The sequence below is a fragment of the Silurus aristotelis genome (genome assembly GCF_946808225.1).
Source record: "Silurus aristotelis genome assembly, chromosome: 5".
Taxonomy (NCBI): Eukaryota; Metazoa; Chordata; class Actinopteri; order Siluriformes; family Siluridae; genus Silurus; species Silurus aristotelis.
In genome coordinates this window covers 30,047,457-30,075,275 of record NC_139578.1, presented here as the reverse complement: position 1 = coordinate 30,075,275, position 27,819 = coordinate 30,047,457, and the positions used below count along the sequence as shown (strand labels likewise).

Below are 27,819 nucleotides of genomic sequence, written 5' to 3'. Positions count from 1 at the left end.
GAGGGAAGGGTGGAACGGGAGATTGACAGACGGATCGGTGCAGCTTCTGCAGTAATGCGGTCGATGTACCGGTCTGTCGTGGTGAAGAAGGAGCTGAGCCGCAAGGCGAAACTTTCGATTTACCGGTCAATCTACGTTCCTACTCTCACCTATGGTCATGAGCTCTGGGTCATGACCGAAAGGACAAGATCCCGGATACAGGCGGCCGAAATGTGCTTCCTCCGCAGGGTGGCTGGGCGATCCCTTAGAGATAGGGTGAGAAGCTTAGTCACTCGGGAGGAGCTCGGAGTAGATCCGCTGCTCCTCCACATCGAGAGGGGTCCGCTGAGGTGGCTCGGGCATCTGTTCCGGATGCCTCCTGGACGCCTTCCTGGGAAGGTGTTCCGGGCGCGTCCCACTGGGAGGAGACCCCGGGGAAGACCTAGGACACGCTGGAGAGACTATGTCTCCCGGCTGGCCTGGGAACGCCTTGGTGTCCCCCCGGAAGAGCTGGAAGAAGTGTCTAGGGAGAGGGAAGTCTGGGCATCTTTGCTTAGACTGCTGCCCCCGCGACCCGGCATCGGATAAGCGGGAGAAGATGGATGGATGGATGGATGGATGAATTGAATATTCGCGTCACAGGGCAGCTAGCTGGCCTAGAATAGCAGCAGCATTTTTTTTCCCTTGGTTGGTCAGAGGGAAAATGTTACAGACAAGTTCGACTGGAAAAACACGTCTGTAGCTCTGCACACATTAATACAGCTGAGTTAGACTTTTTTATGCCCACAATGGCTGATGGAGGAAGAGAAATTGATTTAGTCACGGACATTATTAAGAATCCATTTTCAAGAAAAGTTAGACATGGTGAGGAGGTCGGCCAACCCTAGCTTGTCTCAGCCCGGGAAAGGGTTTTGTTCTCCAATTCCAGACCAGTGAATACAAGCGGTACCACTGGATTACAGCCTCTGAGGGGCGCTGCACATTATGAGTCTGCATTTCTGGTGAGTATATTGTATTTTATTTACATTTTTTTGTTTGTCATGTTATTAGACAAATATTGATTCTGAACAGCTCCAGATGTTGTAGGTGCTCAGTTGTGGTTGTAGTGTAGAGGTTTGGAGTCTTAACTGGGTTTCTTTCTTTATTAAAATGGTTTTCACCCTCCATATGTGAAATGTCTCTCTCTCTGTAATGCCATGTGTTGTTAGATTACGTTTTTGTATTGTATTGATGGTTTCTATAATTGTGACGTGATAGTGGTGGACTAAGAGGTGGATTAAGTCGGGTACGTCCTCACTGAAGGCTCAGGTACCAAATGCATGGCCCTCCACTGATATATTCCAACTATAAATGCATGTATGCATCAAAAAATAAAAAAGTGGATTGTAGGCATTATTTGGATGAAGAATGCTCAAAAAACAAAAATGGCAAATATATGTTTTATTTTTTTAGCTGTGACACTATTAAAAACGTACTGGTGTAACAGACAGTAATATAATAGTAATAACAACAATAATAATAATAATAATAATAATAATAATAATAATAATAATAATAATAATAGTAATAATAAATAATGGAAATGCTGTCTTGCAGCTGTAGGGGTTGTAGCTCTGGTTTGAGGTGTGATTCTAAAAAAAAAAAAAACTATTACTACTACTATTAGTAATAATCTGAAATATAAATGACTGAATATTAATTCTCATTTCAGTCACAAGGTCGAGAAAATATAACCATATAACCCCAATCTTCTCATTTCTACACTGGCTACCTGTTAAGTTTCAAATCCACTACAAACTACTGCTACTTACCTACAAAACACTGAATGGTTTTTCTCCCATGTATCTCTCCAGTCTTCTAACACGCTACAATCCGTCACGCTCCCTGAGATCTCAAAACCCTGGACTTCTAGTAGTTCCTAGAATAGCAAAGTCCACTAAAGGTGGTAGATCATTCTCACATTTAGCTCCCCAACTCTGGAATAGTCTTCCTGACAGTGTTCGGGGCTCAGACACACTCTTCTAGTTTAAGTGCAGATTAAAAACATCTTTTTAGCAAAGCCTACACATAACACACATCACATCATAACCTTGTGCTCCAGAACATCTGATCACATGCACATTATCAACTTGTGCTGTTAATATCATAAACAGCAGCTACGCTAATTCCTCTCCACTGCTTCTCTTTCTCTCTCCATCCCGAGGCATCCTGAGGTTGCTCCAGCTCCAGTCACGTCCCACCTCATAAAGACTGTGGACCTTTAAAGAAGTAGATGCCCACAAACATCTCAAACCATCTAGAGACGTACCAGCGCCAACTGGATCCCACTTCATGTGGAGTTTGGACACTGGACCTCTTTGAGTGTTTAAAGGCTCTGGCATGGAGAAGCTGGTGCTGGATTTATGAGGATCGCAAATGTTGAGCTATTTTATGAGTTGCTCAGTAGCTCCTAGTTTTATAACCATAAAGACTGTATAAGACTGTAGAAAGAACATTTACTTATAATCTTATACTCCAGTACTCATGTTAGTTCTCACTCTCCAGTGTTCTGTATTGTTTAAAGACTATAATCACACTCTTGATGTCACCCAAATGAGGATGGGTTCCCCTTTTGAGTCTGGATCCTCTCAAGGTTTCTTCCTTATAACATCTAAGGGAGTTTTTCCTTGCCACAGTCACCACGGCTGCTCATCAGGGATAAATACACACCATTCATCTTCACTATTGATTTCTGTAAAGCTTCTTTGAGACAATGTCTGTTGTAAAAAAGCGCAATAGAAATAAACTTGACTAGATAGATAGATAGATAGATAGATAGATAGATAGATAGATAGATAGATAGATAGATAGATAGATAGATAGATAGATAGATAGATAGATAGACAAACAGACAGACATACAGACAGACCAAAAGACAGACAGACAGACAGACAGACAGACAGACAGACAGACAGACAGACAGACAGACAGACAGATAGATAGATAGATAGATAGATAGATAGACTGTCTTACCAACAGATAGATAGATAGATAGATAGATAGATAGATAGATAGATAGATAGATAGATAGATAGATAGATAGATAGATAGATAGATAGATAGATAGACTGTCTGACCAACAGATAGATAGATAGATAGATAGATAGATAGATAGATAGATAGATAGATAGATAGATAGATAGATAGATAGATAGATAGATAGATAGATAGGCGCGTTCAGAAACGCTTAAGCCCCGCCTCTGCTCTCTCCTGATTGGCTGAGAGCCCGTAGACAGGCAGTTCTCTTTTCTCCTCTGGTCCACGTAAACACACCGTCACATATCTACAGCTCCTCGGTGCTCATTCTGACTGCTCCCGCCACGAACATTTACAGTCTGCCAGCAGAAAGAAAAACTATTTCCCTCCTTCTTTCCGGAGACGCGTAACAATGTTGCTGTGCGCTTTTGGCCGAGGATGAAGAGGCTGAAGGCGGCACTGTGGTGGATCAGCGTCCTGCTCCTGTTGTGGTGAGAACAATTCAACATCCCTCTCGTTTATTTCATTCTTTCACATCATGGAAATAGAATGGAGTTTACAGTCTGAACTGAGAAACCACTTCCCTCTGTGCCACCTGCTAACACTGCTATTGGTAGTAGCATGTGATCTAATGGTGTGACTGGAGACTCTGGAGCTGTGGATCCACACCAGTAGATTAGATCACTTTATATTATTCAGGATATTTAGGGTCTCAGTAGTTTCCAGTGGAAGCTTGAATACTTTCCCCTGCTTGATATGTGCTTTATAGTGATTGCAGTCCAACACTGGGTTTGGAGAGCAGAACTGATCTTCTGATTCTCTGCTCATATGATCCAGTAGATCACTAGTCACTGTCAGAATGTAGTTTGAGACATCTGGAGATGTCCTTTGTGAGATTTCCTTCCTGAACCAAGCAGAGATTCATCAAGATAACTGGAGGAGGAAGGAAACCATGACAGAAGCAGTCATGCATTTAAACTAATACAGATTTAAAAGATGACATTTTTGCACACTGAGGTTTAAACATAAACATATGTAATTAACATGAATATTTATGCAGATGGACATGTTTTGATCTTCAGGACTGAAGAAATGATGTGTGTTGTGTTCTGGAGAAATGCACAGTGCATCTATGGGGTATGACCTCAGTATCCCTGCTGTAAGTGTGTGCTGTGTGTCTGGTTGTTTTACCAAAATTTTTCTCCGAGATTTTTTTTACGACTGCATTTAGTTCCTCAAATTTGTAATTTCTTATATTGTAATTTCGTAAATTCGTATTAATTTCTGTATATTTCCGTTAATTCCTATGGAAAGTTTCCAGTCTTTAAAATTCCTGGAGTTTTGCAACCCCAGTCGGCATTAAGGGTATATGGAATATGGTGTGTGTGGAACGTGGACTTTAGCAGTGTCTGGTACATGTGTGTCTATCAGGACACGGGTGAACACGATTCACGATTCACTTTTGATTTCCCATTTTTCCTGCTTTTATCACGTCAGGAGCGCAGTTTCTGGTGAAGTTTATGATGAGATGTTTATGGTGTGTATGTAGGTGGTAGATCAGAAGGTCGAGTTCAATCCGAGCTCAAACAGAGTGGGCACTTGAACAAGACCCCTAACCGTCTGGAGTGGTTTTCTCATTAATGAGATAATTGTAAGTCGCTCTGGATCAGGGTTTCTGCCCAGTGCCATTACTGTAAATATAGAGACATGAATATTCTTAATTTTTCTGTTTTTTACTGGACAAATAGTCAACAATACAATTGTTAAGGTGACGCCTTCGTGTGACGGAGGCATGGAAAAGCAAGACGGGTGGAATGTAGATAACGTGTCTGTTAGAGATTTTTCTGTTTTTTTATTGGCACATAACAATGACTTTTGTGTTCTGATTTCTCACCCCATGTGTTATTACAGTCTTCCCATGGTTTTGGAGAACGGCAGCACTGCTGGAACTGGAAAGAGCACTAAGCCGAGTTTAGGTCGGACGAATCAGGGAACCAACGCCTCCAGCATCCTGAAAGAAAAGGTACGTGTTACAGAGAACCAGAAGTCGGATCTGAATCTGAGTGTGTGTGTGTGTGTGAGTGTGTGTGTGTTTATGTGTGTGTGTGAGTGTGTGTGTGAGTGTGTTTGTGTGTGAGTGTGTGTGTGTGAGTGCGTGTGAGTGTGCGTGTGAGTGTGAGTGTGCGTGTGCGTGTGAGTGCGCGTGTGTGCGCGTGTGTGCGCGCGTGTGTGCGCGCGTGTGTGAGCGTGTGTGAGCGTGTGTGTGAGTCTTTGACGTTTTCTGACATAAAAGTCATTATTAATTTTCTATATTGTCACTTGTAATCATCATCATCCTACTGGGAATAGAATTGAAATGCATTCATTAGAGTGGAAAAAAATTACACTACTGCAGTAGTTAATGAAATTGATGTCTTTCAGTTCATTAGAGTATTTAATTTTTTCATATTTCCTCCATTAATATGCATTACATATTTGATTTTGATTGGTCAGAAGGTGTTGATTGATCTAGTGGGAGTTTCTTTGCGAAATGTAAACATTTACATGCACGAATAGTGAAAATGCAACGTTTTTCTGAGTCACATAAACAAAAAAAAATGGATTTGCACCCTGTTGACGAAGAGGCTGATTGGATTGGTAATGGTGCTGCTGCCAATGCTGGCGTTTCTCAGTTGCATAATAAGTTTGTTATTAATCCACAGTTTTGCTTTTGGCTCTCGCTGATCAGCCACACCGGTCCATTTATTACACATTAACATTATACGCATACAGCTGCACTTTAATTGCCTTTTTGTCTTCTGAAAATGGGTGCAAATGAACATTCTGGTTTGTCCACAGATATCCAACTAAAAAATGGGCCAAGCTTGGGTCCTTTCATGCTCGGGAGGAGCGCACAGTCCAGAGTTTTCCCCTGGATGAGCATTTATATGCCAAATATGTCAAGGTATGTGAGCAGGGTGTACAAGCTAAATGCCAAACAACCAGATAGGGATCAGGTCAAATCCCATTAACCCCATATGTCCCTGATTCGTCTCTTGTCATGCCAACTGCAGGTGGAGCTGTTGTCACACTTTGGCGCTGAGCACTTTTGTCCTATTAGCCTGCTCAGGTAAAATTGGATGTACAACATGCATAGACACTAAAGGTGTAACGGTACCTCAAAAGTCACGGTTCAGTTTGAACCTTTGGTTTAAAATCAGATTTGAACTATGCCTCTTTAACAAAAAGGTTCAGTATGAATTTTACTGTTACACCCCAAATAGACAGGTTGTGGACACCTGACATTTCCAGCCATATGTGGTTCTTTCCCAAAATGTTAACACACGTGCATCGGACGTCTTTGGATGCCGTGGCATGAAATGTTCCCTTCACTTGAACTAGGAGACTCAAACCTGTTCCAGCATGACGATGTCCCTGTGCACAAAGCCAGCTCCATGAAGAGCTACTTTCCATGGTTTGAAGTGGAAGATCTCCTGCTATAGAGGGCCCTATTAAACACCTGTGAATGCTGACTGCACCCCACCCCATGTTTAAAAAAAAAAAAAAAAACATGGTCAGGTGTCCACAAACTTGTCGATATAGTGTATATATACAGCATTAAAGTGTGTGTCTTTCACTGTTTTGTGTGTTAAGGGTTTTTGGCACATGCATGGTAGAGGAGTTGAATTCGAAGCTCTCTGAAACAGTGAACTACCAGGATGAGGACGATAGTGAGAATTTCGAATAGCTGATTCGTTTTTATCTAGAACTTTTATTTCCACTGCTTTTTTATTCTTTTCATTCTTCTTTAAAACCTGTTGCTGCTTATGTGCTTGGTGCAAATCCAGAATACCGACCTCAGAATGGAGCTAATTCTATACACACGCAATCCTACAGATACAAAATGAACAATGATGTCCACTAGGGGGTGGTAAGTCTTTCTGCTGAGGTTTGCGGTGGCTGTAAAAAAAAAATAATGGAAGCGTATGTGCAATGAAATTGATAGTGTAGTAGATACTATTGTATACTATAACTGTAAGTTTGTCCTTAATGAGCGAGACAGTGGTGACTGTGATGAGGAAAAACTACCTGAGATGTCCTAATGGACCAAACTCGAAAGGGAACCCCGCACCAGATGTCCATTCCGTTCATGCGAACCGTGGTCCTGAGCACATTGTAGCAGACTGTTAATTAATTACAGTCCAAATCTATCCTCAAAGTTGTTGAGTTGTTCAGTGACACAAGTGGAATCAAGTGTGGCTCGACTTGGTTGAAAAAACCCTGCAATATCCAGCTCTATGCATATAAAGTTTAAAACTTTAAATTAGAGGTCGGCCGATAGTGGTTTTTACCTACAATATCATGCTGATTAATCAACCATTAAATGGATTTTTTTAATCCGTTTTTAAAATGGATACTGGATAAAAAAAACTAAAACAAACATTCCAATCATTCCAATTTGATGAAATAAATATGAATATTTTAAATAATTATTATCATTACATAATTAATAAATTATAAGTAATACATTGCACTCTCTGTGCAGCACACAGTCTCACCTGTAAAAACAAACACCATGCAGTGTCAGTGATTTGCCTCTAGAGGCCGCTTTCGTAACGACAGCAGACCGGAAGCTGGAAAAACTATTGGTATGGTTTTTGCAGATAGTTCCAGCAATCGACTATTGATCGTCAAAAGCGATTAATCGGTCGACCTCGACTTTGAATTTACAACTCACACAATGAACAATTTGAGAAGAAATGGAAATAAGTTTACACTGTATTCAACAGGCAATTCTTTCTCCCTGCATTTAAATTTGACCGAGACATCAGGAACTCCATCCAAGTCTGTGTAAGTTGTTTAATTTGCAACTGATTACGAAAATACTTGTAGATTTTATAGCCAATTTTGCGACACAGATTGGCATTTGCATTGCTTATTAGAGTCTTTGGTAAGGAGGACATGAGGTGCAGTTAGAAGCATGCAACAGGCCACTTCTCTTCAGTTTGTTCTTGAGACTTGTGTCTTGGTTAAACTCCTTTTGTATTTTTTTTCCTTTTATATAATTCAGTATGGAGACTGTGGCAGTGGACCAGGTTAAGTCAATAAAGGTCATTGAAACTCTCTTAATGACTGAAGGTGGACACGGGGGTCCGACAGTTCCTTAATTTTCCCCCTTACTCTCGGAGACCACAGCACAGCTGACTCCAGAGCCTGTCCAGACAACACTCACCAAAGAGGATCAGATTGTTACTTTGCTACCTGAAGATGAGTCAGATGTTTAAGACAAGTTCTCCAGGTCTACACTACAGAAAGCAGAGCAGGACAGTGTGAAGGCTCCCCAGGATCAGCAGTGCTAAAGATTGAAGGAGAAAATGGGAGGACATGTTCCTGACTCCAGTGCTTGTGTTATTTCAATCAAAGTCCCTCCTGCAGAGGCGTTTTCCCATTCCAATTCAGCCGAGGTACAAGACCAATACTAAATCTCGAGAATCACATTCTCAAACCAACACTTTCCACAAAACAGAGACCTCAGTCACGCAAGTGCTCCCCACCTCTTCATGTCCGCCATCTTCTTCCGAATTCTATGCTGAAATCCCCGGCTCCACCGATGTACCAATCCATGCCTCCAATCAGAAGTCCATCTTCATGAGGCTAAATAACCGGATCAAAGTCCTGAAGGTGAAGATGTCACTCAGCGGTTGTTACCTGGAACAGCTCAGTCAAAGGTGACTACAGTTTTCAGTTTGTTGGAAAATAAGAGAGAAGGTTGGATGAGGTGGTGAAGCAGGAAAGGGATAGGATTAGCAAGGAACAAAAGAAAGCAGCGATTAAGAGGATGAAGAGGGGAAAGTCGGTAGGACTGGATGACATAGAGGTAGAAGCAAGAAGATGCAGTGGAGTTTTTAACCAGATTGTTAAACAGGAATTTGGAAGTTAAGAGGATGCCTGAAGAATGGAGAAGGAGATTGCTGGTGCCGGTCTTTGAGAATAAAGGAAGATGTGCACACCTGCAGTTACTACAGGGCAATAAAGTTGATCAGTTACACCATGAAGTTATGGAAAAGAGTAGTGGAAGCCAGGCTGAGTGAAGAGGTGACCATCTGTGAGCAACAGTATGGTTTCATGCCAAGGAAGAGCACCACAGACGCATTGCTTTGAGAATGTTGATGCAGAAGTATAGAGAAGATCAGAAGAAGTTGCATTGTGTGTTTGCGGATTTAGAGAAAGTGTATGACAGGGTGGAGAGAGGAGTTGTGGTATTGTATGTGGAAGTCAGGTGTGTCATAAAAGTATGTGAGGGTGGTGCAGGACATGTATGACGACAGTGTGACAGCACTGAAGTGTGCAGTAGGAACGACAGGCTTTTTTTAGGTGGAGGTTAGACTGCATCAAGGATCGGCTCTGAGCCCTTTTCTGTTTTCAGTGGCGATAAACAGGTTGACGGACGTAGTCAGACAGGAGTCTCCGTGGACTATGATGTTTGCTGATGATATTGTTATTTGTGGTGAGAGTAGGAAGCAGGAAGAAGAGCGGAGAGAAGGGGAATGAAAGTCAGTAAGAGTAAGACAGAGTACATGTGAGTGAAAGAGAGGGAGGGCAGTGGGTTGTTGCGGTTGCAGGGAGAATTGGTGGAGAAGGTGGAGGAGTTAAGGCACCTGGGGTCAACAGTGCAAAGTAATGACACGTGTGTTAGAAAAGTGAAGAAAAGAGTGCAGGCAGGGTGGAGTGGGTGGAGAAGATTGATAGCAGGAGTGATTTGTGATAGAAGAGTATCTGTGAGAGTGACAGGGAAAGTTTATAGGACTGTGGTGAGACCTGAGATGTTGTACGGTTTAAAAACGGTGGCACTGAGTAAAAGAAAGAAGGTGGAGCTGGAGGTAGCAGAGCTGAAGATGCTGAGGTTTTCGTTGGGAGTGATGAGGATGGACAGGATTAGAAACGAGTTTATTAGAGGGACAGTACATGAAGGACGTTTTGGGGACAAAGTGAGAGAGGCCCGATTGAGATGTATTGCACATGTGCAGAGGAGGGACATGGGGTATATCGGTAGAAGAATGATGAGGATGGAGCCACCAGAAAGGAGGAAAAAAGGAAGCCCAAAGAGGAGGTTCATTAATGTGGTAAAGGAAGACCTGCAGGTAACTGGTTTGAAAGAGGCAGATGTGAAGGACAGAGTAGAATGGAGACAGATGATCCGATGTGGCGCCCCCATTCGGTTGTATTTCCATGCTTCACCAGTAGAGGGAGATTCACAGTTTACCATTCATTATAAGTGACCTCTGTGACATCACAGTGCGCCGGTCTTGATTGTGAGCTTAACAGGCCAGAACACTGAGCAGCAGCCGAAATACGACATCATGCAACCTATCTAGCAGATGACAGCAATAATCTCCACACACAATCAAATCCCTAAACCCAGTGAAGTTTGAGTGTTCAGAATCCTGTACTGTGTTTTTACTAGATTCTTCTTACACAGTTGTTCTTTGATATTTCCAACCCCGGCCCAATCGCTGATTATGACGTACTGAAAGAGAACGATATTCCAAATACAGAGGACAGCAGGTGCTCATCTTCTATTTGATTTGATTTTACACCCACTTTCTTTTAACAGATATCGAATGCAGATGGAGGAGATGCAGAGGGCTTTCTATAAAGCCATCATCAATCTCCAGAGCACCTTGTGGATCATTGAAGAGCAGGTCAGCACAATGAATAACTCAATCGTTCTGTTATTTTGCTCTATAATATTTCTTCACTATATTGACAAAAGTATTGGGACACCTGACCTTCCCTGCCATATGTTGTGCTTGTGGACGTTTGTGTTCATTCAGCCACAAGGGTGTTAGAAAAGTCGGATACTAATGTAGAGGAGGTGAGAAGGGCTGGGGGTGCAGAGTTTGTGTTCGATAGGGTTGGAGCTCAATAGCAGGAGATCTTCCAAACCATTGAGAGCATGGAGCTGGCTTTGTGTACAGGGGCATTGTCATGCTGGAACAGGTTGGGTTTACAGCATCCAATACGATTGTGTACTTCCAAATTTGTGGTAACAGTTTGGAGAAGAACCACATATGGCTGGAAAAGTCAGGCGTTCCAATACTTTTCTCCATATAGAGCAGGGGTCACCATATAGTGCCAGGTCGTCCGCAAGGACCACATGACTCGCCTGTGGTCCTTTTCTAAAAATAGCTGTTTCCTACCTTGTTAAATCATTGTTGATAATTATTGTGAGAAATCAATAACATGATTAGTGTCTTCACATAGATCAGGGGTGTCAAATCCGGCCCGACGTACAATAATATCCCGCCCGCGAGATGATTTTATCAAGATCTATTATTATTGTTATTAATGTTCCGGCGATATGAAGCGCTGATAACACAAACTTCAGATCCCATAATGCAGTGCTTCAGCTGCCTTACCGAACGCTAGACTACCTGAGAACATTCCAGCGTCAATCAGGTCGAGCTTCTATTGATGTATTTAACCCTATTGTAAAGTTTTTGTGAAACAGCGCCTCACAGTGGCGAAGAGAAAAGTTGATTCTGAAAACAGAGCCTTTTAAAACAGATGGGATTCTGAGTACCGTAATTTCCGGACTATTAAGCGCACCCAAATATAAACTTTACCCACTGAATTTTACAAATATTTTGAACATAAATAAACCGCACCTGTCTATAAGCTGCATTAGTTTCAATGTCTACATTGAAACTAATTAACTTTACACAGGCTTTAACGAAAGAGAGTGTCTGCTACACGGTGTAACGGGTAAAATATGTTGTGGCTCCTTTAAGAGCAGAGCGGCATTTTGGGAATAGCCTGCCGCCGCATTTTACCACTATTACTGCATGTGTGCAAGACTGAGGATTATGTCCCTATTATTTTCTGATGCTCATTTTTAAGTTTCTTTGACAAACCCCGTAACGCTGTTGCCAAGAAAAATAAAAAAAAACACAAGTTTTGGAAACCTGTCTGTGCTTATATGGTTTCTGTTGCAACTGGAGTTAGCGCGCTATCCCTGACCCTGACTCAACGCGTTACAACGTCTTCTATCTGAACAGTAGCCTATCAAGAAAGTCCTTGTTCACTGTCTTCCTCCTTCCTTTCACAACAATTTTTCTCAAGAGTTTTTCTCCTGTAGACAGTCCGAGTGAGCGGCAGGTCAAACATCAGAGGAACATCATCCATATTTATGATGTGGCGCGGCCCAATTCAGTGGGAGCGCATCTGATTTAATATAAAGAGTTTCATTGGTTCATCTGAACCCATTCAGCAATTTCATTGGTCTAATGTTATGGTGGTCAGTTTTTTGGCTTGAAACTTGTGAAACCGGGAAAAACCCAGGAAAAATCCATAAATTAGCCGCTTCATTGTTTAAGCTGCGTGGTTCAAGGCGTGGGAAAAAAGTAGCGGCTTATAGTTCGGAAAATACGGTATGTGTTTACTGACACTGCCGGTAAACAAGTGTGTCTTATTAGTGAAGTGAATGTGGCTGTAATTAAGAAAGTGAATCTGAGACTGAACTACGAGACAAAACATCAGGAGAAGCTGAAAAAACCCGAATGCAGAGCAGAAGATCCAGAAAGGAGAAGAGTTAAAGAAGAATCTGACATTTCAGCAGACATTTTTTACCAGAGCAAAATCACAAAGTGAAGCTGGTGTGAAAACAGAGGAGAAATCAGAGTCACATCAGCCGGTTATTTACTGAGGGAGAGTTTCTGAAGAGCTGCATGATGAAGCTGTGAGACGTCTGGTGTTTGACTGGAGATATTTTTATGGAGAGCAAAATATTTTAAGTTATTTAAAGTGTAAGTTTATTTATTCTGGAATAATATTCCTGTCTGTTTTTATTCATATTTATGTTTAAAAAACATTGTTTTAGTGTGTTTAATAAATGTTTATCCTGTTCGGCCCGCGACCTAAAGTGTGCTTTGAGTTTTGGCCCCTGTGCAGTTGAGTTTGGCCCTGATGTAGATGAATATCATTAATTATTAATAATAACATAATTAAAGGTAAAAAACTTTCTTTCGGCTTCTCCCGTTAGGGGTCGCCACAGCGGATCCTCCGCATGTTTAATTTGGCACATGTTTTACGCTGGATGCCCTTCCTAACGCAACCCTCCCCAATTTATCCAGGCTTGGGACCGGCACTGAGAGTGGCTGGGGATGGTTCCCTGACCGGGAATCGAACCCGGGTCGCAGCGGTGAGAGCGCTGCATCCTAACCACTAGACCACCAGGGGACCTTACATAATTAAAGGTAAATTGAGCAAATTTGTTATTTCAGAAGTGTGTATTAAACTGGTAGCCCTTCACATTAGTTGGTACCCAAGAAGTAACTCTTGGTGTCAAAAAGGTTGGTGACCCCTGATATAGAGTATGTGATACACAATGTATGGAACAGTTCAGCTCTCAAATCTGAGGTCATTTTGCTGATAAGATTGAGCTTGACCTTGAATATTGTGAATCTGATCTTTTCTTTTCTTTCTGTAGTGTAAGAAAAATGCCGAGTCCATACAAGTTCTGCAGAAACAGATGGAGAACCTGTCACTGCAAGTCAGCAATCTTTCTGTCCTTGCCAAATGTACTGTATATGTTCCTGGTTTGAACACTAAATATTTTCAGTGCTGCTTTGTTGTGCAGGTTTCGGTCCTCCAAAACTACGTACTACTCTCTGTGGTCCTCAGCATCCTCAGCATTTTCATCATGCTCATCGTCATCATCCATCTCTATTACTGTCGCATGACGGATTCAAATCTCTCATCAGAACCTGAAACTTCCATCCCAAAATCCTACAGCTGCTGCTACCCTGACAGGTGAGAGCCTCGGGACTCAATCATGATTTACTAATTTGTTTCGATGGGTTTTATTTCGTCTGCTTTTGCTTTAATCCAGACATGTTGGTTTTCAGGGATTCCCCTGAGAATGAGGACGTGAACCCAAAGCGGAGAGCGTCTTATCCTTTTTCACACTCGGCCATGCAGATTGTGACGACTGAAGGTAGAACCGAGACGCACTTTCAAGCAAGATAGCATTACCAGTGCCGAATGTGTTGGTGCAATTCTTCAGTGAACAGGGGGCGCCCTTGAGCAATGGATTTTATTCAAAAGAAAAGCAGATTAAATAGATTAAAAAATAAAATCAGCTTTATTCTTAAACTGTAGCATACTGGTAGCATTTTCTGCATATGTTTTACATGAGATCAAAGGATAGAAGGCAACATAGACTTGCTGACTTCCTGTTGATGGTGCAGCCGTCCTTTTGTTGGAATGGTTTCATGAATATAAGGAATTAATTACCTCGATATAACCAAATAATAATCTTAGGAAACATTCTAAACAATGAAACCGGGTGCACAAAGAATTTATAATTTGTTCCTTTGTGTAAAAAAATAAATACATTTTGAACATAGAATCAGGTAGGAATTTTTATTTTGCAGACGTTCAACAAAATTAAACATAACTGCAAATGGACAAAAAACAAAGCAAGAAAGAATAATGTATATTACCTCAATACATTTATTATAAAAATGTTATTTTCTAATTGCTGTGGTTTAGGAGGAATCAAACACTCGGGGAGCACTTCAGGACTTTAGATCAGCCTGGTGTTTGATCATTTTCCTTAATGTTTAAGGCATTGGACTTTAGAGCTGAAGGGAATAAGTTCAAGTCCCAGCCACACCAAGCTGCCATTCTTGGGCCCCTGAGCAAGGCCCTTAGCCTCTTAGCTTTCAGCGCCGCGCTCACGTGACCGATATTCCATTGTTCTCAGGTGTTAATGTTTAGCAATAGACTAAATATAAAGGGAGAAGAGTAACCATGATCATTCCAGAGCTCTAAACCTCAAGCGGCGATTTCAGATCACTGTTTTCAGAGTCACAAACACATCCACTGCTGCTAATCCCAGATTATTAGGAAATATGAGGCTCCACTGAACAACATGCTGTAAAGCATTTTTGCTCCAACCAAACAATAGTGTTGTAATTTAGATGGTAAATCTTTGTTTACATCACAGTATATCGGGGGTTTATAAATTATAAATGTTTCGGAATAACTTTCGCGTAAAAACCGCCATCTTGGTTTAAAAAAGAAAATGAGACCATACACAAAAAAAAGTAAAAGAGGCGGAATCTCGGGTTTGAGCATCCACTCTCTCTGCAGGTGTGGTGACTTTCTGTTCTGCACCACCTTTATTTCAAACCTTTTATTTCCAGCCAGTAGCATTGTGGAAACAACATGATTGATGGAAAATGTAGCCAATGAGTGCAGGATTCTAACAATATATGGGAGGATTTTATTCCCCACATGGGTGAGTTTTAGTTTTATTACTCTTTAAAAACTCTTAGTGGTCAAAGAGAGGAGCACGTGCACTGTGATGCACCTGGAGGTTTTTGTTTACAAAGAAAAAAAGAAAACCAAAAAAAAAAGAATAGACAGTCAAATCTGTTTTATTGGAGATTGCATGAAGCAGCAACAAGCTATTGTTTTACAGTCATGGACATTCATATTGATGTCCTGCTATTCGAATCCCAACAACACACACACACATGCCTTTCAATCATTTTTCTAGAAAAAACAAACAATAAAACGTATAACATCATATAAAACTGTAAAGGGAGATATATATTGTAACTCACAGACGTAAAACAGCTCAGATTTTTCCATCCCCATGCAGATCTCCAAGTCTCCGTCGTCACTCCGCCACCAATAATATTTCCCTCATTGCTGCTTCATGCAATCTCCATTAGAATGATGTATAGTTAGTCATGGTTAATCTTGTCCCTTTTTATTTATTCTATTGTTAAACATTAACACCTGAGAACAATGGGATATCGGCCGCAGGGGCACAGCGCTGAAGGCTAAAGGGATTTATACTGGAAAACATACAAAACAATGCCAAGGTTTTTAAAAAGAAACTAGAGTTAGCGCAGTGTCACTGTGGCTGCTCACTTAGTACCGGAAATAAGATTTGTTCTGTGCATGCATGAAAACGCTAAAGAATAACCAGGAAGTAGCTAGCGGCTAAAACTATGGATTCTTTAGCTTTTTATGTTCAGCTTCAAGAATTTTTCTCAAAAGGAGAAGATCCAGACTATTCCACATATCAAGGAAGTGAATAAATAAAGATTGGAAGGAATGAAGACATTTTAAAATATGCTGAAATAAGCAAAACTGTTTGGTACTCTCAGGCTGCTGACGCGGAAGCAGATATAGTCCTATCATTGTCTTTAATTCAAACAGTACAAAACAAAACACTCAAGCCGAGGAGAAAACCAACCAAAGATATCCGCTCGAGACGAGTAATCCACCAAGAGCGCAAATGTCCAAAGTAATATCAAACTGTGAGTAAAGCCACCGGCAATGAGTAATCCAATACGGAAATGGAGTTCGGATTTAGATCCAGCGGTGAATGCCGGCGTTCGAGCAGCCTCACCAAAAACAGGGAATAAACCCACACCAAACAGAAATGGTAACCGCACCCCTACTACCGGTAAACAAAGCAACACACATATGTGCATATATTTACAACCGTATAATACAGTGAGTATTTACAATCCTATAGTAAACTTCAAATCGGGACAGGGCAAATTTGAATTCGGAACGGGCGGAACTGAATAGCAAAATGAACAAAGCAAGCGTCGGCCTTGTGAGCTCCTAAATCTAGCTTCTGAACCGACTTTATGGGGTCGGATCTGGAACGTCATCCACGGGAGGTGGGTGCGGCTTCAGTTAACTGGAGTGCAGAAAATGTCTGGACAAGAGTCTCGGGATGGTACCTGCTCACATAAACCCCACATCCCATACAATGCAATACAATCCGCAAAATTACTGCGGGTTGTAACAAGTTGAGTAGATCATATCTTTAGGAAATTAATTAAAGCTTCAGTGATTTGCCACTAGAGGCCGCTCTCGTACCGACAGCAGACCGGAAGCCGGAAAAACTATTGGTATGTTTTTGCGGATAGTTCCAGCAATCGACCATTGATCGTCAAAACCGATTAATCAGTTGACCTCGAATGAACAATTTGAGAAGAAATGGAAATAAGTTTACACTGTGTTCAACAGGCAATTCTTTCTCCCTGCATTTAAATTTGACCGAGACATCAGGAACTCCATCCAAGTCCGAGTAAGTTGTTTAATTCGCAACTGATTTAATAAATACTTGTAGATTTTATAGCCAATATTACGACCCAGATTTGCATTGCTTATTAGAGTCTTTGGTAAGCAGGACATGAGGTGCAGTTAGAAGCATGCAACAGACTCCTTCCCTTCAGTTTGTTCTTGAGACTTGTGTCTTGGTTAAACTCTTCCTTTATTTTTTCTTTCCTTTTATATAATTCAGTATGGAGACTGTGGCAGTGGACCAGCTTGAGTCAATAAAGGTCATTGAAACTCTCTCAGTGACTGAAGGTGGACACAGGGGTCCGACAGTTTCTTTAATTTCCCCCTCGCTCTCGGAGACCACAGTGACGCTGACTCCAGAGCCTGTCCAGACAACACTCACCAAAGAGGATCAGATTGTTACTTTGCTACCTGAAGATGAGTCAGATGATCTAGACAAGTCCTCCAGGTCTACACTACAGAAAGCAGAGCAGGAGAGTGTGAAGGCTCCCCAGGATCAGCAGTGCTCAAGACTGAAGAGCAAAAAAGGAGGGACATGTTTCTGTCTCCCGTTCTTGTTATTTCAATCAGAGTCCCTCCTGCAGAGGCGTTTATCCATTCCACTTCAGCTGAGGAAGAAGACCAATACGAAATCTCGGGAATCACATTCGCAATCGAACACTTTCCACAAAACAGAGACCTCAGTCCTAGTGATGATCTCATCATCCTAAACGCGGGTGCTCCCCAACTTTTCGTGTCCGCCATCTTCATCCGACCTCTATGCTGAAATCCCCGGCTCCACCGATGCACCGATCCATGGCGCCAACCAAAAGTCCATCTTCATGAGGCTAAACAACCGGATTAAAACCCTGAAGGTGAAGATGTCACTCAGCGGGCGTTACCTGGAATAGCTCAGTCAAAGGTGACTACAGTTTTCAGTTTGTATGTATTTCTATGCTTAACCACTAGAGGGAGATTCACAGTTTACCATTAATTAAAAGTGACCTCTGTGACATCACAGTGTGCCGCTCTCGATCGGGTGCAGGCTAGAACACTGAGCAAACGACATGCAACCTATCGAACAGCAGCTGCCGGATAACAGACGTTTGAGTGTTTAGAATCCTGTACTGTGTTTTTACTGGAAGAGAACAATATTCTAAATACAGAGGACAGCAGGTGCTCATCTTCTATTTGATTAGATTTTAGACCCATTATATTTTCGCATGTATCGAATGCAGATGGAAGAGATGCAGAGGGCTTTCTATAAAGCCATCATCAATCTCCAGAGCACCTTGTGGATCATTGAAGAGCAGGTCAGCACAATGAATAACTCAATCGTTCTGTTATTTTGCTCTATAATATTTCTTCACTATATTGACAAAAGTATTGGGACACCTGACCTTCCCTGCCATATGTTGTGCTTGTAAACGTTTGTGTTCATTCAGCAACAAGGGTGTTAGAAAAGTCGGATACTAATGTAGAGGAGGTAAGGAGGTCTGGGGGTGCAGAGTTCGTGTTCTTGATCAAACGGGTTGGAGCTCAATAGCAGGAGATCTTCCAAACCAAGGAGAGCATGGAGCTGGCTTTGTGCACAGGGGCATTGTCATGCTGGAACAGGTTTGGGTTTCCAAGTTCAAGTGAAGGAAAAGTTGTTACAACATCCAATATGATTGTGTGCCTCCGAATTTGTGGTAACAGTTTGGAGAAGAACCACATATGGCTGGAAAAGTCAGGCGTTCCAATACTTTTGTCCATATATAGTATGTGATACACAATGTATGGAACAGTTCAGCTCTAAAATCAGAGAATATTTTGCTGTAGTGTTGTAGTAATATTCTTTCTGTAGTGTAAGAAAAATGGCAAGTCCATACAAGTTCTGCAGAAACAGATGGAGAACCTGTCACTTCAAGTCAGCAATCTACAGAGAGAGGTATCCACTTCCTGTCCTTGCCAAATCTACCGTATACGATCCTGGTTCAAACACTACATATTTTCAGTGTTGCTTTGTTGTGCAGGTTTCGGTCCTCCAAATCTACCTGCTACTCTCTGTGGTCCTCAGCATCCTCATCATCATCTATCTCCATTACTGTTTCATGCAGGATTTAAATCTCTCATCAGAACCTGAAACTTCCATCCCAAAATCCTACAGCTGCTGCTACCCTGACAGGTGAGAGCCTCAGGGCTCAAACATGATTTACTAATATGTTTCGATGGGTTTTATTTCAGCTGCTTTTGCTTTAATCCAGACATGTTGGTTTTCAGGGATTCCCCAGAGAATGAGGACGTGAACCCAAAGCGGAGAGCGTCTTATCCTTTTTCACACTCGGCCATGCAGATTGCGACGACTGAAGGTAGAACCGAGATGCACTTTCAAGCAAGATAGCATTACCAGTGCCAAATGTGTTGGTACAATTCTTCAGTAAACAGGGGGCGCCCTTGAGCAACAGATTTTATTTGAATGATAATTCAATAGAAAAGCAGATTAAATGGCAAAAAAAAATAAATCCCAAAACACGTTTTCATTTATATTAAAACATAAATGTAGGATATCGGTAGCATTTTCTGCAATCCGCCATCTGCCGCACTTAATTCCTCCAGTCTTACACGCAGTCATTGTTTCATTGCCCCTGAGCAAGGCCCTTAACCCAGTAGCTGCTCAGGTGAATGAATGAGATAAACGTAAGTCGCTCTGAATAAGGACTCTGATTAATGCCGTAAATGTAAATGTCTGCAAAACCCGCAATATAGGGTCATGGATCAAATTTCAAACTGATAAAATCAGCGTATGAGCCAAATAAGTAGACATTGTTTTTACTTCTGGACCTGATCATGTGACTGCTGCAGATTTGATCATTTATTTACCCAAATTGTTCATTCGTTTATTACGTTTTAAAATTTTTTTTAACAGGTCCAAGTGAACCATACAATGTAGAAACTCGAAATAATTCAACCGGGATTAAAAAGGTACATACACACACACACACACACACACTTTTCATTCCTAATGTATTAATAAATGCTCATATATCGTTACGCCCATAATATTTGTCCTTTTTATCCCTCTCTCCCAGAAAAAGAACTGTAAATTGAAATCCAGCACAAAGCCTGAGACGATCACTCCCACATTACTCTCCACAGTCCTCACAATCAGGATGCCTCCTCATAGCACCGCTTCTCTTCCCTTCTCTTTTAGAGACTCTCCACCAGAGAGAAGCTCTGAAGACTCTTCACAGTCAGACAAGCCTTCGACTAAAACTAAATAATAATCATGACTCAAACATGATTATAAAATTGTCCTAATACGCTGCTCTTTTTAGAGGGATCGAATCGAATGTGAGTCAGTCCAAGCAGGTTGTTCATTAATTGCACAAATAAAAGTTAATCAGAAACTGTTTTATTCTTGGAGTCTTTGCTTATTATTTTACTAGTAAAATCTTTTAGTGTTAACCTGTGAAGCGCCGATAGTGATGGACAGGTTGATGGACGAGGTCAGACAGGAGTCTCCCTGGACTATGATGTTTGCGGATGATATTGTGATTTGTGGTGAGAGTAGTGAGCAGGTTGAGAAGAGCCTGGAGAGGTGGAGGAACATGCTGGAGAGAAGGGGAATGAAAGTCAGTAGGAGTAAGACAGAGTACATGTGTGTGAATGAGAGGGAGGGCAGTGGAGGGGTGCAGTTGCAGGGAGAAGAGGTGGAGAAGGTGGAGGAGTTCAGGTACCTGGGGTCAACAGTGCAAAGTAATGGAGAGTGTGTTAGAGAAGTGTAAGAATTACAGACTGCCTCAAACCAGATTCCACCCTACGCTATATCAAAATAAGCTCAACCACAAAACGGCTTACATTTCACAAAAGTAGTTATGTAGAATTTCAGTTGTATCAATCAGAATCATAGACATAATTTAATCAGTCTGGGAGAAGCAGCAAGCCCCAAGGACTATCTCTAACCAAAAGGTATCTGAGACCGTGATTATCATTCACACAATACCCCTTCCTGACCTGCTGGGGGGCCGGCACCAGCAAAGGTGCGAATACTGGTGATTACCACCTACTGACCTCCGCCCCGAGAATGGTATCCCCCAGCCTTTTGTTTCCTCACAGATGTCCTATATCTAATTTACATTCAAAGGATAACTCCGGTCTATACTTCAAAGGGAAGAACAATATAAAATATCTGGGCAGAGTTTGCTCTGGGTTCTTTCTGACTTCAATGAACCCAAAGTGCTTCGTGTATTTTGTCACTGCTACGCTGTTATCAACTTCTTCATTACGATCTTCGTTGTCCTCATCATTTTTTCTTACAGAAGTGAAGAAAAGAGTGCAGGCAGGGTGGAGTGGGTGAAGAAGAGTGATAGCAGGAGTGATTTGTGATAGAAGAGTATCTGTGAGAGTGAAAGGGAAAGTTTATAGGACTGTGGTGAGACCTGAGATGTTGTATGGATTAGAGACAGTGGCATTGAGTAAAAGACAGGAGGTGGAGCTGGAGGTAGCAGAGCTGAAGATGTTGAGGTTTTCTTTGGGAGTGACGACGATGGACAAGATTAGAAACGAGTTTATTAGAGGGACAGCACATGTAGGACATTTTGGAGACAAGGCGAAGGAGGTGAGATTGAAATGGTTTGGACATGTGCAGAGGAGGAACATGGGGTATATCAGTAGGAGAATGCTGAGGATGGAGCCACCAGGAAGGAGGAAAAGAGGAAGACCAAGGAGTAGGTTTATGGATGTGGTGAGGGAAGATTTTATGTCCTTGTGATTTCTGTTTTTTTTTTTTTTTTTTTTTTTTTTTATTAATAATTTTTTTTTTTTTAAAGAGTGAACTACTGTACAAGATTAGTTTATCTATTAGACCCAAAGTGTGACAACAGCTCCACCTAAAGTCTTATGAACAGAAAGGTAGATTCTTGTAAATATTCTTTAACAGGAAATTATTTTGACCAGGCATTGTAATATAAGCACATGTATATCGTACTAAACCTGGCAGAATGCTGTTCACTTGAACCAGGTAACCAATAGAAGGTAGAGTATAATTAATCAAATAAGACAAAGTATAATAAAAAATATTAAAATACCACTTTCACCACAGTAGTGGTTATGAGTTTACTTTAATCACCAAGGTAGTCAGTTTGATTAGTTGCATTTACTTTTGACCCCTGTTTCTTCCCCTCTACTCATATCTGCCCGCCTCGTCCTGACTCTGGATAGTGTTCTCTTCGATTGAAGGCCACTTTGTGCAGCTGGGGATGGTTTCACATCTACCGCCTGGGTTTCCATGAAATTCCGGAGTAAGAATGGGAGCTTTGAGGATAGATTTGGACTGTAGTTAATGTCAACAGTCTCCTACACTGAATCAGGACTACAGTTTGCTTCTGATCATCATCAATGCACCTCATCATTATTTATCTGTAATAAATGGACATTCGGTGCAACCCAGATAAAGGATGGGTTACATCTTGAGTCGTTCCTCTCAAGGTTTCTTCCTTATGCCATCTCAGGAAGTTTTTCCTTCACCACAGCTGTCACCGGCTCACTCATCAGGGACAAACTCACACTTATATTCATTTTAATCACCAAATTATCTGTGTAAAGCTGCTTTAAGTGTTATACAGATAAAAATGAATTAAATTGAATTTATTAAAAAAGAACAAATTATTATAAATAATTTCCTTTGTTCCATTACTGCATTGTTAAATTGTTACGTTACTTACGTTGCTTTGCCTAACATGATGGATATGTTAACAGTAGCTGTCGTGGCCAATTATTATCAGTAGTTACAAATTTAATAAAAACAATTCAAAAAGTAAAAATACCAAGTAAGAGAAACAACTAAGTTCAGGATCCAGGCTTGTAGTGTCAAAGAGGAAGACTTTCTATTTAGCAGAAACTAAGCCAGGCTTTTTCATGCAAGTACCAAAAACACAGTCAATACATAGTCTTGGTAAACCCTCTTCAGCCATGTGCTGATTCTAATCACACAATAATCACCTCTTTGAATATACTGACTGCTGTGTACCACAATAATATATTTTATGCAGACTATACAGAAACACAATAATGAAAAAGATTAAAAGTTAAAAGCACCATCAAGCGACGCTAGAAAATCGTAGCTCATTCTTTTCACATGGAGTATAGAAAATATCTATTAATTATTTATGTTTGGTGTAGTGCACTACTTAATCATCACCAGTAGATGTCACTCACAACTACATTGAGAGTCAATCTACAGTAAAAGCAGATATACAGTGTTCGTAAATGGATTATATGTAAGAAGAAGAGAAGAGTGAGACGTACGTGTCTCGGTCCCACAATGCATGCCTGCCAGGTGTTCTTCTTCTCCCTCTGTTTGCGGTGTTGTGAAATCTGAATAGCGCTCATGGATTTTGAACATATTCCTGAATTCCTTTTTATTTGGGGGGGGGGGGGGGGGTTGGTTGGCTGTGGCAATGTTTCATATCTCGGGGGTTGACTGTACTAAATATATAGATTACTGTGAGATTACTAAGATTAATCGGGTTATTGAAAAACCATGGAAATGCATTTGGTGTGTAATTAATATAAACTATTTATACTATTTATTTAGCTACAATGGTTTAGGGCTACAGTTCCCTTTAATGTCCATCAGTGAAGGTCAACAACGAGTCCCCTCAAGCCAAGTTCAATTCAAGGACCCAAAGGAGGCCTTTGTTTAAACAAAGTTTATGTCAGCGGCAGATGGGGAGGCCCCTAAAGTTAAGTTCAAGCCATAAAAATGTAAGACAAATATGTTGCTGAGAATAAAATTATGTTTTTGTGTAAAAATGTGGAAAGTTTAGTATCTAGCAAATCATTTGGTACATTTTTATCTTTTGAAAAAAATAAGTTCAATTTGTCCTGTAATTATAAAGGTTATGATTATTATTAATGCCCTATTTAATATTTAGTAATTACTAAGCTGTATCATGAACTGCTGAAGATTTAATGTTATTTGAAAAAAAGCACATGTAGGTTTGTATCCGAACAAGACAAACTCGGGCAAACTGCAGAAAATAGATATTTATTGAAAGTCAGGTAAACAGATTAGTTACATAGACATCACTATCGATAACTAAATTAACAATGTAAGCTAATGAACTAAGTCAATTTAAAAGAAAAGGATAAATCTCTGTTCATGAACATTATCACTTCACAACTTATTTGTAAGGTAAAAAAAAATACCCCTTATTTATAAATGATCATTATTAAAAGTTTTAAAATAATTAGAACGAAGTAAAAGATTGTTTTGTACAATAGCATACATCGAATTACATATTGGATGATGAATAAACAATGCATTTAATCATGAAAAAAAAAAAGACTTTTGATTCAGAATTGTTTCTTCATTGATGCTACATGGTCAGTGTTAAACTCCTGAAATCATTTTCTGCCAGTAACACTTAGCATATTGAAGTACCCAATTAATGAATAAACTCTTTCCTGTGATTCAGGTTTCATTTCCCTCAGATCACCGAGTTCCCGAGCATAGTCATGTTTTCCAATTTCTTCAGCTCGAGGGATCAAGAAGTCCAGACACTGAACAATGAAAGCAGAATCTGGCTTTAAAGCAATCTCATACAGTTTCATGATGGAACGGTAAGCTTCTTCCACCAGGTCAGATTTTTCCTTTTCGTTTTTTCTCAGTTCATATTTCAGTCTGTTCTCTATGCTTAGATTCTCCCCTTCCTGTTTCTTGCTGCTTTCATATTGTTGTTTAATAGCTTCATATGTCTTTGTAACCAATTTGCTGTGTGTAACATATTTCTTGTTCTCTTTCACATGTTTACTGTAGCAACATTTACCAGTACATGATGTGCAGTAGCCATTTTTCATGATTTCACACTTCTGTGGATTGGGGGCCAACCAGCAGCCATACTCATGACAGTTCTCCTCACAGACAGAACAAGTGGTGGCCTTTCTGTCCTTCAATGAAGCATTTTTAATTGGAACTTTTACTTTGTAATGTTCAGTGACTATAAAAGTAATGTTTCCGTTTTTCCTTATCTTTTCTCGGTTTTCCTGGAGAGCTTTCTGAATCTGAACCAGTTCTTTACTTTTGCTTTCCACAAAGTCAATGCGGAATTGTAGATTTTCAATACAAGCTTCAAGTTGTTTGGACTCAGACAGAACACCACTAGTTTGCTCCAAACTTTTTCTGTTTTGAATTTTCAGTGAGTCAAAGAAATAATTTAAACTGTTTGTTCCCAAGCTGACTGAAGAGGTCTGTTATACTTTTTGCTCCTTTTCTCAGTTTGTCGATTGTTAAATAAGAAACACTCAGGTTCATTTTCTTCATCTTTCCTGCAGGGAATCTCTGCTCGCTTAACGGCATTTATCACATTTGTTGGAGGCATTCCATCTGAATAAGTGACAAAAATGGCAATATTGTCCTTTATGTCTTTACCAAACAAAGACAAAACTGCATCAAAGATGTATTGCTGTCTGTTGGAGAGTCGATTCTCAGATGCCTTCACTACCAGACATACTGCATCAATTTCTTTCTCTCCAGAATCACTGTGAAACAGTTTGTACAGATTCTCAGCAATCTTTTTGTCCAGATCTGTTCCACGGGTGTCTCCATAACCAGGAGTGTCAATGACAGTAAGACAGATTGGGTTGTCTTGAGCAAAGAGTTCATACATAGTGATTTCACTTGTTTGACTTTTTGACTGATCTGACTTTTCTCCCTCTTCTGTAATCTCAAACCAAATTTCATCTGTAAACTTCACCCCAAGTATATAATTCACCATGGCATTGATCAGAGTAGTTTTGCCTGTTCCAGTTTCTCCTACCATCAGTAGAATTTTGTTATGCATGTTGTTTTTTCGCGGCCCAAATACCCATTTTCTCACTGAGCCTTTTTCATCCAGATTACATTTGGTGGTGAGGAGACGATATTGTTTAGGAGGACCTTCAGCAGGTGAGGATATTAAATAACTCAAATTGAGTGCATCATGTACAGCCACCGATGCCTTTTGGAACCTTGATAAATCAAATAGACATTCATGAACATTTACATTACATATTATCTATATATTATTCCATTTTTTTCTGTGCTGTTAAACATTGTGTGATATATTACAGATACATCAGTACATTTCTCACAACTGTAAAGCCTTTAACCGATAAAAAGTTATTTTGTAAAGCCTGAAAAATCAAATATATTTTTAACATGTATTATTTTATAAAATGTATTTAAAAAAAAAAATCTAACACTTCATTTTGCAGCTGGTCACTTACCTAATAGCCATAATGTGTAGATTTCTATTTGAAAAGTTCTAGTAAGTCTAGTAGAAAAGAACCTGTGAAAAGTATAAACTTAATCTATTATAAATATAAAAGTTCGTATTAAAAATTCTTATCCCAACTAGTAACATAGTGATTTTCAAAGAACAAAGATTTTTATATTAGTTGTAATGTAGTTGAACAGTAAAGGTTATAACAGCCACCTTATTCATCCTGTGTCATGATGATTTATTTCATTACATTTTACATTTATTTCACCATTTACTATTTATTCAATATCGATTACATCATTTACTTATTGTCTGAAGTACGAAAGTATTTATATATATTCATACAGACATATATATCATCATATAAAATCATAGGCACCGCTAAGCTACACTGGGTGTACAGTAACACTATTCCAGACACAAATTAACACAAATTAACACTTTAACAAAATAATACTCACAGACTCGGTGGATGAATAAAGCAGAAATTGAGTTTGTTGCACAAAGTTGCAATCAACCCAAGATCAATTCCTCAAAAGGTCCTTGAATGATCTGATCTTTCTCCTGTAGTAATATATGTCCTGCTACAGCTAATTTCTCCTTTATTTTCAGTTTTCAACGTAATAAATTCCCTTTAATTTTGTCTGCATTCCTAATGGCATAGTGAAAAAAAAAAAAAAAGATCACACACTTAGAGCAACAACTTGATTGACTAAATACTCAGACGCCAGACCAGAACCCAGACGCATGAGTAGGCAGCATGAGAAAGTGTGTGTGTGGGCTGTAGCTAACCAGACTTGAGTTTCAGAATCAGTCAACAGGATGTAAAGGTTTTTTCTTGGTAATTATACTGTACATTATATTTGTCAATAATAATAAAAAAAAACTCTGCTTGATAATTAGAGGTACTAATAATTATAGACAATCAGAATGTACCAGGGGGAACAGGGTAAATTGGGCTGCATTTTTTTGGATGCAGGAGATTCGGGTGATCATTTTGAAGTGCATCAACTCAATCAGTGTGACTTACCACATAGTCAAATTCTAACTTGCCCTGTAACCTCAAAGGGGCCTTGTCACTTTGCGGCTAATTAATAATTTGACATGAGGAGCAAAACAAGCACTTTATCTTCTGGTGTATTTCCTGTAATGCAATTCCTGAGTACTGAGTACCCTTGTTTTACAGCTGGGTCTGTCATTCTTCAGCCTTATGCAAATTCAGCTGTTATGTGACTCAGTGTGTGGAGCTTATTTATTTTATGCTGTTAGAGGGTCTCTCCTCAAAAGTTTCGCTAATGACATCTTGGAAAACCTAGTGGAGGCATGTGGGCTCTCTTAAACTACAAATAAAATGGGTTCAAGCAACTTATCCCAATTCTGAGCATCGTTCAGCTCACTGTGGCTCTTTGGGACCAACAAATCTGGTCCTTTGTTTGATTGTCCTGCATCAGTTGATCTATCATATCTTTAATAATGTAAACAAAAGAAATATGAGTTGGATAAG

At 40.2% G+C, this 27,819-nt stretch overlaps 1 protein-coding gene and 1 long non-coding RNA gene across 2 annotated transcripts; one reads left to right on the top strand and one right to left on the bottom strand.

Annotated features, from left to right (window-relative positions):
* The first annotated feature begins 5,834 nt into the window (after nucleotides 1–5,834).
* On the top strand, nucleotides 5,835–20,464 carry LOC310726886 (SUN domain-containing ossification factor-like). Its single transcript, XM_083542940.1, has 10 exons — nucleotides 5,835–5,938; nucleotides 6,048–6,103; nucleotides 6,628–6,704; nucleotides 7,764–7,824; nucleotides 10,589–10,676; nucleotides 18,917–19,000; nucleotides 19,086–19,237; nucleotides 19,333–19,421; nucleotides 19,979–20,034; nucleotides 20,142–20,464. The coding sequence occupies exons 3-10, from the start codon at nucleotides 6,644–6,646 to the stop codon at nucleotides 20,331–20,333; spliced, it is 783 nt and encodes a 260-aa protein (XP_083399066.1). The 5' UTR covers nucleotides 5,835–5,938; nucleotides 6,048–6,103; nucleotides 6,628–6,643; the 3' UTR covers nucleotides 20,334–20,464.
* A 3,618-nt stretch (nucleotides 20,465–24,082) lies between these two features.
* LOC310726912 lies at nucleotides 24,083–27,165 on the bottom strand. Its single transcript, XR_014533861.1, has 3 exons — nucleotides 26,777–27,165; nucleotides 26,320–26,381; nucleotides 24,083–26,061 (listed from the first exon to the last, which is right to left on the bottom strand). It is a non-coding gene; the product is annotated as an uncharacterized lncRNA (long non-coding RNA).
* Between the last annotated feature and the right edge of the window lie 654 nt (nucleotides 27,166–27,819).

What these genes read in the sequence shown, in the direction of transcription:
- LOC310726886 (XM_083542940.1), top strand. Translation starts at nt 6,644, where the DNA reads ATGGTAGAGGAGTTGAATTCGAAGCTCTCTGAAACAGTGAACTACCAG. An exon ending in CTACCAGGATGAGGACGATA is followed by an intron (nt 6,705 to 7,763) that starts GTGAGAATTTCG and finishes TGTATTCAACAG; the next exon opens with GCAATTCTTTCTCCCTGCAT. An exon ending in TCAGCAATCTACAGAGAGAG is followed by an intron (nt 19,001 to 19,085) that starts GTATCCACTTCC and finishes TTTGTTGTGCAG; the next exon opens with GTTTCGGTCCTCCAAATCTA.